Source organism: Crocuta crocuta, unplaced genomic scaffold (genome assembly GCF_008692635.1).
Source record: "Crocuta crocuta isolate KB4526 unplaced genomic scaffold, BGI_CrCroc_1.0 scaffold93, whole genome shotgun sequence".
Taxonomy (NCBI): domain Eukaryota; kingdom Metazoa; phylum Chordata; class Mammalia; order Carnivora; family Hyaenidae; genus Crocuta; species Crocuta crocuta.
In genome coordinates, this window is record NW_027529641.1 from 6,220,648 (window position 1) to 6,236,260 (window position 15,613).

At 42.3% G+C, this 15,613-nt stretch overlaps 1 protein-coding gene across 1 annotated transcript in view; it reads right to left on the bottom strand.

Annotated features, from left to right (window-relative positions):
* The window catches only part of CERS3 (ceramide synthase 3), a 107,987-nt gene that overhangs the window by 26,508 nt on the left and 65,866 nt on the right, over window positions 1-15,613 (bottom strand). The window contains exon 11 of the mRNA XM_077762349.1: window positions 8,012-8,165. Coding sequence (XP_077618475.1) covers window positions 8,012-8,165 — 154 coding nt within the window. The remainder of the gene's footprint in view (window positions 1-8,011; window positions 8,166-15,613) is intronic.

A 15,613-nucleotide genomic window follows, 5' to 3' on the forward strand; every position in this document is an offset into this window, starting at 1 on the left:
AATTGTGGGAAAGTGAGATTTGCCATTTTTGAACAGACGCCTAGCAGCTGAAATCTCGAGATCACAGTTCTCATGCGGCCACTGGCATCCAGCCACTTCCCATGCCTGTTTCCAAAGGAACGGAGGATGGATTGAGAGAAAAAACAAAATAAAATCTTGTTTTACTTATTTATAAGTACTAATATCATCTTTTTCCATCAGAGGTATATTTGCCTGGAAGTAAGAGCTGAAAAGACATGCTGTTTTCGTCAGCAACAGAAAAAGGGGTCACGGCACCTGAGTGTGCGATCACATGACTATATCCCAACAGAAAGAAGGGACAATTTGGAATAAAGTAATAGAAGAATTTCCAAACAGCTTGGGAAAAGCTATCAAACAGCCCAGTATGTATATTAAAAAAAATTTCTAGACAATGTTATCCTGCTGTAGAAAAACAGATATTCACTGAAAAGTTCACTGTGGGGGTTCTAGTCCTGATTCACAACAGCCTGAGAAAGCCCCTCTGTCCCACTGAGCCTCCACTTCCCCATTTGGCAGGTGAGCCCCTCTTTCCCATTCTCAAGTTGTGAGTGTGAGGTGGGGGTGTTTTCCCGCGCATTTATCTAGGCGCTGTGCCCTGGGATCTGTTACGAGGCCTCCTAGCCCAGGGCACAGCCATGGGAATTCTGCTGGAGGAAAGGAGTCGGTAAGAGGCAGGTTTGCTGATGGGCCTCTCAAGATACGTTTTCCTTCTGTGATTATCCTAATTATCTACTCTGGCTTCTTTAAACAACTCCATACTTTCATGTTTCTAAAAACTCAGATTTATGGTTGTTTCAAACCACAGAATCCCCTCATGGGGATAGCTTGAGGGACATTTTCTAAAGAGCACCCTCTAGGAAGAGCAGGGATTCATGGATTACTGGCAAGGTGACAATGATAAGGTAAGTGAGCAAAGTCATGATAAGATTATGAAGTTTGTAGTAAAAGAACGTAGAGAAGAGCATGCTGTAACTTCAATTATATAAGGTTTAAGAAAGTTAAAACTAATATATGGGGACAGAAATAAGAACACTGGCTTCTGGGGAACCTGGGGGGCTCAGTCAGTTGAGCGGCCGGCTCTTGATTTTGGCTCGGGTCATGATCCCAGAGTCCTGGGATCGAGCTCTGTGTCCGGCTCCAAGCTAAGCACAGAGCCTGCTTGGGATTCTTCCTCCCTCTCTCTCTCCCTGTCCCCCTCTCCCTCTCTCCCTCCCTCTCTCTCTCAAAACAGTGTCCACCAACGTGGGAATAGGCAATGACCAGAAGTAGGCACTAAAAACTTTATAGGGTCAAGGAAATATTCTACATCTTAAAAGAGTATTGGCTGCATGGTCTATACATTTAGTAAAACTCATTGGACGGTAAACAAAAAGATGACGAAATTTTTGAGGACTGAACATACATTACACTGAACGCACATGCAAAGAAACACATATAAACACACACATTAAATGCGTATCACTCGTGTAGGGAGGACGTACATTCACAAGCACAGAGCTTGTGAGGCAGGAGAGAGAGCACAGCATATGAGCAGCATGGGCTGTGAAGCCTCAAGATTTGCGGGCATGAACCCCACTCCCGTGTTGACCTTGGGTAAGTCATGTAACTTCTTCACTCACCCCTGTCTCTTCCCCTAGGAAACACAGAGCATAGTTTAATGTGCAGGGAGCAGTACACTACAGCACAGTGGGAAGGGCCTGAGGAGGTCATGGTGTCCTGGTGGCCGTGCAGCGGTCTCTCCCAGATCTGCAGATCTATTTCCCTGCCCAGCTGAATGTAGTATGTGAAACAAGATTCAAATTTGAAATTCCTTAAGCCAAGCAACCTTGCACAGTTACTTTTTATAAGTTTATAAATTTTTTAAAAATATTTTTATTTATTTCTAGGAGAGAGAGAAGAGACAGCGTGAGCAGGGGAGGGTCCGAGAGAGAGGGAGACACAGACTCCGAAATAGGCTCCAGGCTCTGAGGTGGCAGTCAGCACAGAGCCCGACGCGGGGCTCGAACCCACAAACCGCGAGATTATGACCTAAGCGAAAGTCGGACGCTTAACCGACTAAGCCACCCAGGAGCCCCTATAAGTTTATAAATTCTACTGTTGCTTTTTCAATAGATTGTTGTGAGGTTTTTACATTTTTTTAAAATGTTTGTTTTATGAGAGAGAGAGAGAGAGAGTGCGGGGGAGGGGCAGAGAGAGAAGGAAAGAGAGAATCCCAAGCAGGCTTCATGCTGTGAGTGCAGAGCCTGATGTGGGGCTTGGACTCGAGAACTGTGAGATCACGCCCTGAGCTAAAGTCGGACACTTAACCAACAGAACCACCCAGGCACCCCCAGTAGATTGCTAAAGTAGTTAACCTAGATAAATATTTGAAAACATGGAAATGTACACTGATAGCATTTTTATAATATGCTATTTTAACTGCCAGCCTTTGTGATATTTTTACTTCTTATTCAGCAAAGGGCACTTTTTACATCCACCACTAACTACCGCAAAAGAGACCTAGAGGTTTCCTAGATGTTACAGATTCTGTATTTCTTTCCCAACATGCTGATATTTCAGTGTGTCAAAAAGGATCATCAAAGTCACCTGGCAGAAGATGGCTTAGCAAACTGCCAAGGGAGCCCTTGGACTGATACTGGCTCAGCTGCCGCATTATCTAAGCAGAAGGGAGGGAGGGGTTGACTGACAGCCAAGTGCCAGGCTATCTGGAAGTCACAGGCACAATGAAGCTGGATTAATAGTAGTAATGGCAATGATCATGGTAGCTGACATTATCATGCCCTTGCTATGTCCCAGATGCTGTTCTAAGGGCTCTATCCCACAAGGCAGGTATTAATATCACCACACCCATTTTGCAGGCAGAGAAACTGAGGCAATCGATGTAAGTAATATCCCTAAGATCACGAAGCCAGCAAACAGAAAAGCAGAGATTTGAATCTACACAAAGCCTACTTTACTAGGAAGCGATCTGAAACTGAAAAAATAAATACAAAACATGTTCTTATGTTTTCAGAAAGTTCAAGCATAAGTTAAAGTATTCATGCTGGGTTTTATTCTATTATCTTGATGACTCAAGTTGTTTTTGAAAAAAAATGTAATTTTTTTACCCCCTACAAGTATTTTAAATCCATTTTCTGGTTATTTCAAAGCAACGATACTTAGAAAAGGGCTAAGTGCTCTGGAAAACAGTATGGAGGTTCCTCAGGAAACTAACAATAGAACTCCCCTATGACCCAGCAATAGCACTGCTAGGAATTTACCCAAGGGATACAGGGGTGCTGATGCATAGGAGCACGTGTACCCCAATGTTCATAGCAGCACTCTCCACAATAGTTAAAACATGGAAAGAGCCTAAGTGCCCATCACCAGACGAATGGTTCAAGATGATGTGGTTTATCTATACCATGGAATACTACATGGCAATGAGAAAGAATGAAATCTGGCCTGTGTANAGGCAAAGTACTACAAGTGAAGTGAAGAGACTCACGTTTTAGTCTCAGCTTTGCCATCAACTTAGTGTGTGACTTTGGTTGGGGCCTCAGTTTACCCTGTTTCTGAGAGGGTTCCTTTCTTTAGCTAAAAGAGTTCAGCGTGCGTCAAGTGTCATCTGTGATCTGAAGAGACGCTGCCTGTCAGAGCAGATGGTGGGGGCAGGTTGCCAGGGGCTAGTGGCTCTGTCCTGGCCGAGATGGCTGCGGGCAGTCGTCTTCCCTTGCATGTTGGCTGTGGCCCAGCCTCAGATGCCAGGGAGGCACGCCCGAGTTGGCCAGCACCCAGGGCGACATTTAGAAAGAAGAAAGTCAAAGCATAGGGATGATCGAATGCTCTGAAGTAGTATTAAACGAAAGCATGCCACCCTCCTTCCGGTTTCCTCTGAAAGCACTTCTCATGTTTGCAAAGAGAATGACCAGATGGGTGTATCAGCCCATCACACTTCCTGATGTGATGTGTGCACTAGGAGTTCCTCACAAATCCCCCTATTTTCGAGGAACCAGTTCGGTTTCAGTGCCGGGTCTTGTTCTCCAGGAGCAAGATGTCCACTAACCATGGTCTGATGCATTAGAGTCCTGAAATTATATGGACGCTGTTATTTTAAGGTATTCAACAACAGGAGCAAATGGTAGAAGGTTTTCATTCATCATATACGTGCCGAGGCCCTCCTAATGTAGGTTGGATCTGTCCGAAATTGCTATTTTTAGGATGTATAATCACTTTTGTCTCCCCAGCCTACCAGGCAAACCCATGGAGGCCATAAAAAGATTAATAAACAATTTTATAACTTTCCACGCCCGTGTGGTTTGTTCCCTTGAATGCTGTATTCATTTGCATATTGAAAACTACTCATTAAGGGCCTCCCAGGCATAAGGAGCTTAAAAAGGCAATTTTCCAATCTCCGTTATAAGGTTTAAAAGACATTTTAATAGGCCTAAGAACTTCTGCAATTCCTTTCTTTAACTATCCAAGAATTAGTCACCTTAGTGACAACTGGAGCGTACATTAGATGCTAACTACATATTAAATAGAGTTGAAGACTGACTGGCTAGCTGTTCCTCTAAGAATATCGACTCCCGCCTTTATCTGTCTCCTCCCCCTTTGCAATGCAACTGTGCCTTCAAATAGCATTCTTTAAAAGGCACTTTATGGCTTTGGAGGAATAAGCTGATTTCACGGCCAGTTTTGCCACTGCTATGGAAAACAGAGAGCGCACGCAAGCCAGCTGAAGTCATAAGAACTTCAGGGATTAGGGCTGCGGGGCCTCCAGTACTGCTGTCAAACTGCAATTGGAAACAGCTTTTCCAAAGTACAGCATGAGAAATCGGGAATTCCTGTCCGCGGCTCCCCAACCCACGGGTTTTTTAATCAGGCCTGGTACAACGCATTAGAGATCAGAAATATGAAAAATTACGCTGAAACCAAACAAGAGTATCTTCTGGTCTCCAAGTTTTGTTCCATCTGGATCCCTTCCAGGACTGTAATTATTGTCACTCACCAGCGATTAAGGGAACCGTTTCTGCCTAGGGACAGGCACTCCAGGAAGGCTTGACTCAGTGGTGGGACCGGCTCAGTTCAGTGGCCCTGCCTTCCTTCCAGCCCCTGGGTGTGCAGATTGTCTAACTGCTCAACTTCTTAACCTTATCTCAGCCCCTTTACCTTTATCAGTCACTCAGAGGTAAAATAAGTTTTGCAGAGGTCAGGAGAAAACTATTTAGGATATTAATAAACTAGACTCTTTGGATGAAGGCTTTTTTTTTTCCCTTGGCATTCCTACTTAAGGGAAAGAGTCCACTCTCAAGAAACCAAGTTCAAGTCAGTAATTTAGTAAAGCAAACAAAAACTACTTTCAGAATCTGGTTTGAGATTAATCCAGATGCAGCCCAATTTCTTATACATCTGTCTAGATCTAGAAGCTAAGAGATGGTAGACAACTCAGAGGTCGATTATCGCAATGTCCATTTCATTTGTCAACTCTTCAATAACCTTTGAGGCACATTTACTAAAATAGGAAAATAAATGAATTGAACAGTTGATCAAAACATGAGCTTATCAGATAAATTGCCAGGGTACTCTTATATACAAGTCATTCACTCTGATGATATGCTGTCATGTTACACATAGATGGTGACACTTGAAAATCGCCCCACTGTAACTTTCCACCTTGAAAGATCCTTAATTAAAACTCCCTTAGAGGTATGATTTCCAGGGACTTTTGGGTTTCTCAATCTGACTCTTGATTTTGGTTCAGGTCATGATCTCATGGTTTGTGAGATCAAGCCCCATATCCAGCTCTGCACAGACAGCACGGAGCCTGCTTGAAATTTTCTCTCTGTCCCTCCCCTGCTCGTGCACTCTCCCTTCCTCAAAATAAATAAACAAACATTAAAGAAAAAAGAAGTATGATTTCCAGACAATGAAGGAACTATGATTTTATTTTATTTTATGTTTTACTTGTCTTAAAGGCTCAAGTCAAATGTCTGTTCGATAAAACTTTCCCTGGTCCCTGCCTTGAATCAACTAGTTTCTGTCTTCCACAATATAAGTAATCACTTGTAGGTAAATGCTGCTGTAATCATGTTTTACTCATTTTTAAAGATTTCCCCACCCCTGTTCTAGGATTAAATCCTAGAACTGAACTCAAAACAAACACAAACTTCTATTGTCTAAAATGTATTATTAATTTGTGATGATATAGAGAAGCTGTTTTCAGAGACAAAACAGCCATATGAGGGACAATATTTCAGACAGTAGAAGAAAGCTCAGAGGGAGAGCATTACGTGCAAATTAGGTGCTCAGTGAAGGTAACCATACAGTTCTGAAATATTATTCAACTTCCACAATAAAGCCTACCCTAAACTAGAGCAAATTTAGACTCATTAGGACATTCTTTAAAAAGCACATGTACCCCAATGATCATAGCAGCACTTTCAACAATAGCCAAATCATGGAAAGAGCCTAAATGTCCATCAACTAATGAATGGATCAAGAAGATGTGGTTTATATATACAATGGAATACTACACGGCAATGAGAAAGAAGGAAATCTGGCCATTTATAGCAATGTGGATGGAACTCGAGGGTGTTATGCTGAGCGAAATAAGTCAGGCAGAGAAGGAGAGATACCATACGTTTTCATTCATAAGTGGAACAAGAGAAACAACAGAGGACCATGGGGGAGGGGAAGGGGGAAAAATAGTTGGGGAGAGGGAGGAAGGCAAACCATGATAGACTCTTGAATACTGAGAACAAACTGAGGGCTGATGCGGGTGGGGGAGAGAGAAGGGGGGTGATGGGCATGGAGGAGGGCACTTGTTGGGATGAGCACTGGGTGTTATATGGAAACCAACTTGACAATAAACTACAAAAGAAAAAAAACTAAAAAATAAATAAAACAGCAATTTAGTAAATTATTCTTTTATAAACAGAATAAAAATATTTATCTTTTCTCCCTATGTGATCCCTCCAGAATTTGAAAACTCTTAGTTTTTTTAGTTTTTTTTTTTAACTTTCATGGCAATAAAACAATTTGCATACATTAAAAAAAAAAAGCAACAATCAAGGGGCACCTGGGTGGCTCAGTCAGTTGAGAGTCCTACTCTTGATTTCTTTTGTTTTTTTTTTTTTAAATAGTTTATTGTCAAGTTGGTTTCCATATAACACCCAGTGCTCATCCCCACAAGTGCCCTCTTCCATTCCCATCAGCCCCCTTCCCCTCTCCGCCACCCCCATCAGCCCTCAGTTTGTTCTCAGCATTCAAGAGTCTCTCATGGTTTGCCATCCTCCCTCTCCCCCACTATTTTCCCCTTCTTCTTTTTTTTATTTTTTTAATGTTTTATTTACTTCTGAGAGAGAGAGAGAGAGAGAGAGCATGAGCAGTGAAGAGTTAGAGGGAGACACAGAATCCGAAACAGGTTCCAGGCTTTGATCTGGCTGTCAGCACAGAGCCTGACGCGGGGCTCGAACCCACAAACCGTGAGATCATGACCTGAGCCGACATCTAATGCTTAGCAGACTGAGCCACCCAGGCACCCCCATTTTTCCCTTCTTCTCCCCCATGGTCTTCTTGATTTCTGCTCAGGTCATAGTCCCAGGGTTGTGGAATCGAGCCTTGCATCGAGATTTTCATCAAGTGTGGACCCTACTTGGAATTCTTTCTCCCTCTCTCTCCCTCTTCCCTCTCTCCTGTTCATGCTTGTGCTCTCTCAAATAAATAAAAATTAAAAAAATTAAGAAGCAACAATCAATATTTGGATGAAAGTTTTATAAAAATTACTGTCCTCTAATAAAAGCAATTTTTAAAAGCACCTCAGAGACCTACTTAATGAAAAATATAGTTTCCTTTTAGATGCATTTTAATCAATACCGATCAAATCAAGGACATATAAAGAATTTTGGTTAACTATAAGTTAACTTGAATGTTCCACCCCCTGGGCCTCACCTTCAATCTGGCAATAAACTCTACTTGTTAAGAACAGTCAGACTCAGCCAGCCCTTACCTTCATGAATATACACCTCTTGAGCATCTTCAGGATGTAGTAACACCAGTAGAGGTGAAGGGCTTGCAGGACCATGAGCTGGAGGTTGAGGAAGATGTATGAAAAGAAAGGCTCAAGGAAGTGCAGGGGAATGATCAGCGTGCAATATAAAATCCTTAAAAAAACCAGAGGAGAGGATTTCATTACAAAAACCCATGTGATTTCAGTGAGAAAACAAATACTTTCCCCCCCAAGGCATACAGCATTTAATTCACTTCTAACTATGTCCAGGAAATTCTCAAGAGAAAACAGTACGATAATATTTCCTTTTATATCATTGGCGAGCCACACATACGAAAATACAGCCTGCCTCTTGGGAGAAATGTTAAAGCAAATGGAATTTTTATTGTCACACGGCCTCCACTCCAAAGTTTCTGTACCTGAGTTTCCTCTTTACAAACAGGAGAGCATACAGAACCCTATTAGCTTCCAGGGATTTGTAGAAAAATAGGATAATGCAGGTTTACATGGGGTTATAATTGCCTTATGACACAATCTCATTTATTTGACAGCAAAGGTGAATGGGGAATTTTGTGAAAGTAAGTTTTCCAATAAAAGAGGCTTTTAAAGAAGCAACAATTCTATTACTTCCACTTTCTGAAATGAACTGCATACTTTGCTGATACAGACTCCTGGACATCACTGTCAATGCCCTTGATGACCCAGAATGCATAGTGCCTTCAGATACTACTAGTGTGAAGGGCTCCCTGCTCCCTTCCCAAACTTCATACACTACCATGATCTTAGAGTTCCTGTATAGGCTGGCTTGTAAGTATAGTATTCTAATTATAAAAATAATCTAGGGGCGCCTGGATGGCTCAGTTGGTTAAGCGTCTGACTTCAGTTCAGGTCATGATCTCATGGTTTGTGAGTTCAAGCTCTCTGCTGACAGCACAGAGCCAGCTTCAGATCCTCTGTCCCCCTCTCTCTCTGCCCCTCTCCCACTCATTCTCTCCGTCTCTCAAAACAAATAAATAAAATTTTAAAAAATATATTCACAGAGTATCTGGTTGGCTAAGTCGGCTAGGTATCCAACTCTTGATTTCAGCTCAGGTCATGATCTCGTGGTTTGTGAGTTTGAGCCTTGCATTGGGCTCCGGGCTGACAGCTCAGAGTTTAGAGCCTGCTTCCGATTCTGTGTCTCTCTCTCTCTGCCCCTCCCCTGCTTGTCCTCTGTCTCTCTCTCTTTCTCAAAAATTAAAAAAAAAACAAACAATTTAAAAAAGTAATTAAAGGAACTCTAAATTCTATATAACAAAGATAATACTCATTTATCCATTTTATGTATGCCAATCATTTTTAGACACTTAGGAATTATAGAAAAATATAAGGAGGCTAAGTAAAAATCATCTAAAATCTCACAACTCACAGGTAACCCAGTACATTTTGGTAAATGTAACTGAAGTAACTGTTCCTAAAAATACATTCTTTAAGTCTTTAAGGTTCTTTCCCTTTTTTCCCTTTCCTCATCATCACATGATTTTATATAACAGAAACACACTATGCACGTGATTTTGTATCTTGCTTTTATGACCCAGTAATATGACACAGGGAGAGTTCCATGTCAATGACTATATCTATATATCAGGGATCAGCAAGCATTTTTGTAAAGGGATGGATAATAAATAATTTAGGCCTCTGGTTTCTGTTGCAACTACTCAACTCTGGCCACTGTACTGTGAAAGCAGACACAGAGGTACATCAACTACTGGGTGTGGCTGTGTGCCAATAAAACTTTATTAACAAAAAAACAGTCAGTGGGCTGGCTTTGGCCTGTAAGCCAGAGTTTGCCAAACCCTACTATATGCCATACTATATGACAGCTGCCACGAAATCTATTTATAGATACCATAATTTATTTATCTAATCCCTTATTGATGGCTATTTGTTTCCAAAGTTTCCTTACATTATAGAGAATACTATAAGAATTACTTGTAAAGACATTTTGATAGAACCATTTGATTATTTTCTTAGAATGGCTAAAATCCTTAGTCAGAAAGTATACTCATTTTACATTTTGTAATGTATTATAGGACTGCTTTCCAGCAAGGCCATACCAGTTTATAGTCTTGCATCCAATGTATGAGAGCCCCTGCTTCCTTAGACCTTGAGCAACATTGTACTCTGTTAGCCTCTATATAAAAGAACATGTAACTGTTTATAGTTACATTTGTATTTCTTGTGAAGTGAATATATGTGTATATATTTATATTTGATTTGGTTATTTTGATTTATGCATTCATGAACTGCTTCTTCATGGCATCTGTCCATTTTTATGTTGGGGTGTTTACTTTTCCTATTGACTCATAAGTGCTCTTTACATATCAAGCACATTATTTTCAAATTATATTAAACATCATCACATAGTCTGATTCTTTCAACCTTGTTTATGTTTTGGGAGGGTGCAAATCAACTTTGAAAATATTTGTGTAGCCAAATGTATCAATTTTCCCCTTTATAGGTAGCTTCCATGTTACATTTTAAAAGGTCTTTCTCACCTCCACCATTATAAACTATATTTTCCCATATGTTCTTAGCATATTGGTTCTAGCACTTAAAATCTTGGTTCTATGTAACCTTGATCCACTTCTCTATGCATTTCCTCAGTTGTAAAATGGAAGCAATGATTATCTACCTAATTCATTCAATAAATATTTATTGAGCACCTACCAAAGTGCTACCTGGCACTTTTTATAGGAGCCAGGAATGCAGCAGTGAATAAAACAGACCCCAATCCCTGAAGTGGTAAGGCTCACATTTAGGGGCCGGAGTTCACAGCGATTCCAGGAAAGAATGTACAGAAAGCCTCCTTGTCATTCTGATTTGCTGAATCTTCAGGCATTGTGTGCCTTTTTCTGTACTCTCTCAGCCTAGAATGTCCTCACCTGTTCCTTTTTTAGTTTTTAATGTTTTTAAATGTTTCATTTATTTTTGAGGGAGAGAGAGTGGGAGAGGGGCAGAGAGAGAGACACACACACACAAAATCTGAAGCGGGCTCCAGGCCCTGAGCTGTCAGCACAGAGCTTGATGTGGGGCTTGAACCGTGAGATCATGACCTGAGCCGAAGTCAGACGCTTAACTGACTGAACCACCCAGGCACTCTGTCCTTCCTGTTTTCAACTGAAACTCTTTTCACCCATCAAAGCATGTGAGCCTCTATAACAAAAGTCTTCATGCTATTCTGATCATCTCTGAATGTATAGGATTCCTCTAGGCTCCCCCACTACCTACTCCTTTAAAGCATTTGGCCTGATTCAACCTGCCTTGTACTAATGGCTGCTTGTATGTCTTCATCTCTGTGCCCTCCCTTCACCTGTTCCAGGGTCTTGCTCCTCACTAGGTCCCCTATTAGGGATTGGTCAATGTCAAAATTAGTAAAAGAAACTACTCAAAAGCATCTACTCTACATATTCTACCAGGGAATGTGAATAATCTCATTATTCATTGTGATCCATGCAAAAGAAAGAAAAAAGGTTCTGACTGACCTACGATTTCCCTATTTCTCTATTTTTAAAGGGAAGACACAGAAAAGAGGGCTCCAGGTGGAAGGAACCAGGGCCCTTGGGTGGGAGGCATCATGGAAAAATCAAAGGCTAAAACAAGACCAATGCAGCTTAAGGGAGAGGACTGGCAGAGAGGGGTGGTGTGAGATGCAGGGGGAGAGGCGCACGGAGCCATCTCGTGTTGGCCTGGCCTGTCATGGCGTCAGGAAGCTTTGCTGGATTTAGAAATGGGAGTGATCCACTAGGACTATACTCATCAGAGCAGGATTCCAGGGCTGAGGCCACTGTTTTCTTGCCTTGTAACCTGCACACATGTCCCTGAACTTCCTGGTCCTGGGATAGGGTGGAAGTCATCCCCGACCCCTGTGCCAGGAAAGGTCCAAGGGGACACACTGCCAGCTTTGCAAACTGTGGAGTCCTAGAAATGGAAGAGACTACTGTTAACATGCCTTTGGAGAGAGCTGCAGAGAGGAGAGAGAAAAGGTGTGGGCTCTGGACCTGCTAGATTAGGATCATGTCTTCCTTGCGGTCTTCAGCAAGTTACAGAGCTACTGTGGGCATGGCTTCGTCTGTAAAATCAGAACACCACCACTCCCCTCTTTAGACTGTCATGAGGGTTAGAGGAGTTGACAAATGGGAAGAGCTTAGCATACAGGAAGCACTCGAAAATGGTAGCTGTGATGCTTCCTGTTGCTGTGGCTGTGATGAGGACAGCTCTTCCAACTACCCCTTCCTACCGCAGGCAGCTTATACCCGGGGGAAAGTGCAGCTGATCAGGCTGGAGCTTCTGCTTAGGGAGAGGAGGATGAAGCCACTCAGGAGAGGGAGAGGAGCTCCCAAGGACTGGGGACCCTGTGCTGCCAGAACATTCTGCGCGGGAGGACAGAGGGGACAGGAGTAGAAAGGAACTCCAAAGGGTGGCTGTTGTGGCCCCTGGGACAGCAGGTTTGGGGGCTGCAGTTACATTTTCAGGACCTCTTTCTTTTGGTCTCAAGTGTCCTCACTAAAGGATGGTCCAGCCTCTCAATTCCAATTTCTTCTCCTCCTTTACTTAGAGAAGAATGGGAAGAAGGGAAAAATAAACACCTCTGTTCTCAATTTTGCCCCAAATGCGTGTGCAGGCACATGACTGAGCGTGCAAACACCCATTTACCTTCCAGGCTACATGGGATTTTTCTTTTCACAGGGGATGCCCAGAGGCTGCTGTGCTCCTGGATTCCTGGAGCCACTCTGTTCTGTCCACTGGCCTTCAATCTGTCCAAATGGATGCACGAATACTGTGCCCTGGGATTGTGAACCTCGGCTTTTCCCTGATTTGGTTCTGTTTCCCCTCTTCACCCTGTAGCAATCAGTGCAGCCTTGATGGCTTGAAAAAAATCACATTGCTGGTATAAATAGTAGTTGGTTTTGCTGGGCAAGATAAGGCAGCCACCACAAGTTGTATTTTCCTAATCCACACTAAAGGTCTTCTCTTGCTAATTGCAGGGGTGAGCACCAAGCCTTTTCAGGATAACAAATACTGGTTCTAATGGTGGGTAATTGTCTACCTTATATTTCAGGGATGTCTTGTATTTCAAAGTGACTGTGTAGTTGAAGAAAACTTAATAAATACTTAGGGAAGGCAAATTATGCCTGCTTTTAGCTGTCCGGTTTAGTCATTTAATTTGAAATGTATCTGTTCTCGGTTTCAAGTGTCCTGTTTCTTGTCTTGGTTCTTTCATAACTAGCTGTGTGAGCCCAGAAGTATCTTAACTCTTCACCTAGAAAATAAATCGGGGGTCTACATGCTTCAATAATGTTGATGACATGAGACACAGGAAGGGTGAGAAACTGTCCCGGGGAATGACAACTGAAGGCAAAATGTGATCCTGGGCCAGGCCCAAGAGGAGGGAACAAAGCAATAAAGACATTATTGGATCAATGGACAAAACTGAAACACAGATGGTAGATTGACTACATTTCCTGAAATTGACAACTATTCCTGTGATTCTTTAAAAGAGTCTCCTTGTTCTTAGGAAATACGCACTGAAGAACTGAAGACTAAAAGGACATGATGCTTGCAACTTTCGAATGATTTAGAAAAAATACATGTATGTGCACGGTGCACGGTTGTGTGTGTGTGCACTGGGAGTGACAGTGCAGGGGGGTGAGAGAAGGAATGAGAAAGCAAACAGGACACAATACTAACTAGTAAATCTGAGTAAAGGGAATACAGTGACGTTCTTTGTAATATACTTGGAATTGTCCTATAAGCCTGGAATTATTTCCAAATACATAAATGACCAAATTCTATATAAGGTCCCTTTTCTGGAAATATTATGATTTGAAGAAGGGTGATTGCTGTAGTTTCCTTTATAAACTTATGAACAACAGAAGTGCTGAGCATGTGGGTGTGAGGCAAGGAGCTCCCGTGAGGGCACGCTATTGAACGAGACGCTGAACAAACAGGAGGTGAACTTCATTGTCTCCTTCACAAGGTGTGTAACTAGAAAGTCTAGTTCTGAGATACTCATCTGCAGTGGTGGCTCAAGGGAGTGGCCCCAGCTTCAGTGGAGCCACTCTCACATTGCACAAGCCCCTCCTTTCCTCTGTTGGTCGGGCGAAGGGCACTGCACCATCTCACGAGGGCATGGCACCATAGCACAATTGGACCCATTCTCCCCCCTTGACTTGTGTCCTTATTCATGTTTCCCTCTGATGCGTGTCTGCTAAGAGCACTGCTGTATGCTTTCAGCTTTGTCTTGTCTCTCTTAAAACTGTCCTCTTTCTGATAACCGTTCCAAGTATTTATATGGTCACATCATCCACCTTTCCACATGAGGTTTCCCAGGGTACCATTTTTCTATGCTAGTGGGGGCCAGATCACCCAAAGCTGAAGGGTGAAGTCCAGTGAGCCAATGGTGGGGAATATAAAGTTACCACAGTGTGTGGACCCTTGGAGGCCAGGATGCTACTTATTTGAATGTTATTCACAGTTGGAAAAATTTTTTTGAACATCCAATAGACAGGTCGCATAATATAATAGTCTTCACATATAGAGATGAGGTGGATGACACAAAAATCTCTTCTACTGTCATTGTGACCTCCTCCTGTGCAGTAGGAACTATGTCTCACTCATCCATGTGTTCCTCACAATGTCTAGCTGTGATGAGTTCCAGAACTGGAGAAGTGCAGTGAGCCAGCACCACCACCTGTAAACTTCCGTTGAGACAGAAGTTCCTTTCCTTCAGCTGGACCAGCCTGGACTAAATTGTTACCTGTTCTTGTTGTTTATGGAGGAAATTGTCAAGAGTCAGGGAGTTGTTTACCTGAACTTAGGGAGGTCTTTCTAGCCTAATGATTCCCTGGAAGTGTCTGTATACTGTTCAAATAGATAGACACATCCAATAATTCAAAAGTTTAGAAGTCATTATTTCAAAACAACAGTTGGGAATAAGTGCAAAAAACATAAGCCTGAGATTTAAATGCCTCTGAATAAAAATGCAAACAAGTGAGGGAAGTAGGCAGTTAGGTTAAAGTAACTTGACCAAGACCAATTGGAATTCCTGCCTAATGTTGAGAGGAACAGTATTTAAAAAAAAACAAAACAATGTAATTACCTCTTGCGGATGCTGATTGAGTGAGAATTGGGTAAATAAGATTCCTGAAAACAGGAGAAGAGAAGGCATAGCTGTACTAATACAAAGAGAAAGTCAACAGACAACAGCAAATATGCTTGAGGCTGGGGGAAATGAAGGGAAAGTAAGAGAAAGGGAAAGGCATGAGGAACGTACAAGCTCTAGTTCTTTACCTCAAAGTTTCCAGATAAATTTCAGAGGGGTCAGCTTTCTCCCCACTCTGCCCTTCATCTTACCACGAACGGTGCAATGAAAGCAGTTGGGAGGCACAGAGCAACCGGATGGCCAGCTGCCTCCCATGGCACCTCCAAAATGTCTGAATCTTGAAATAGGTCTATCATCTACACATTGTTTGGTCCGTAGTAAATTCCCCCCCAAAAACTGAACTAATAAAATATCCTTCAAAAATGAATCTACAGTTACACATTTGAGACAGATGGTTG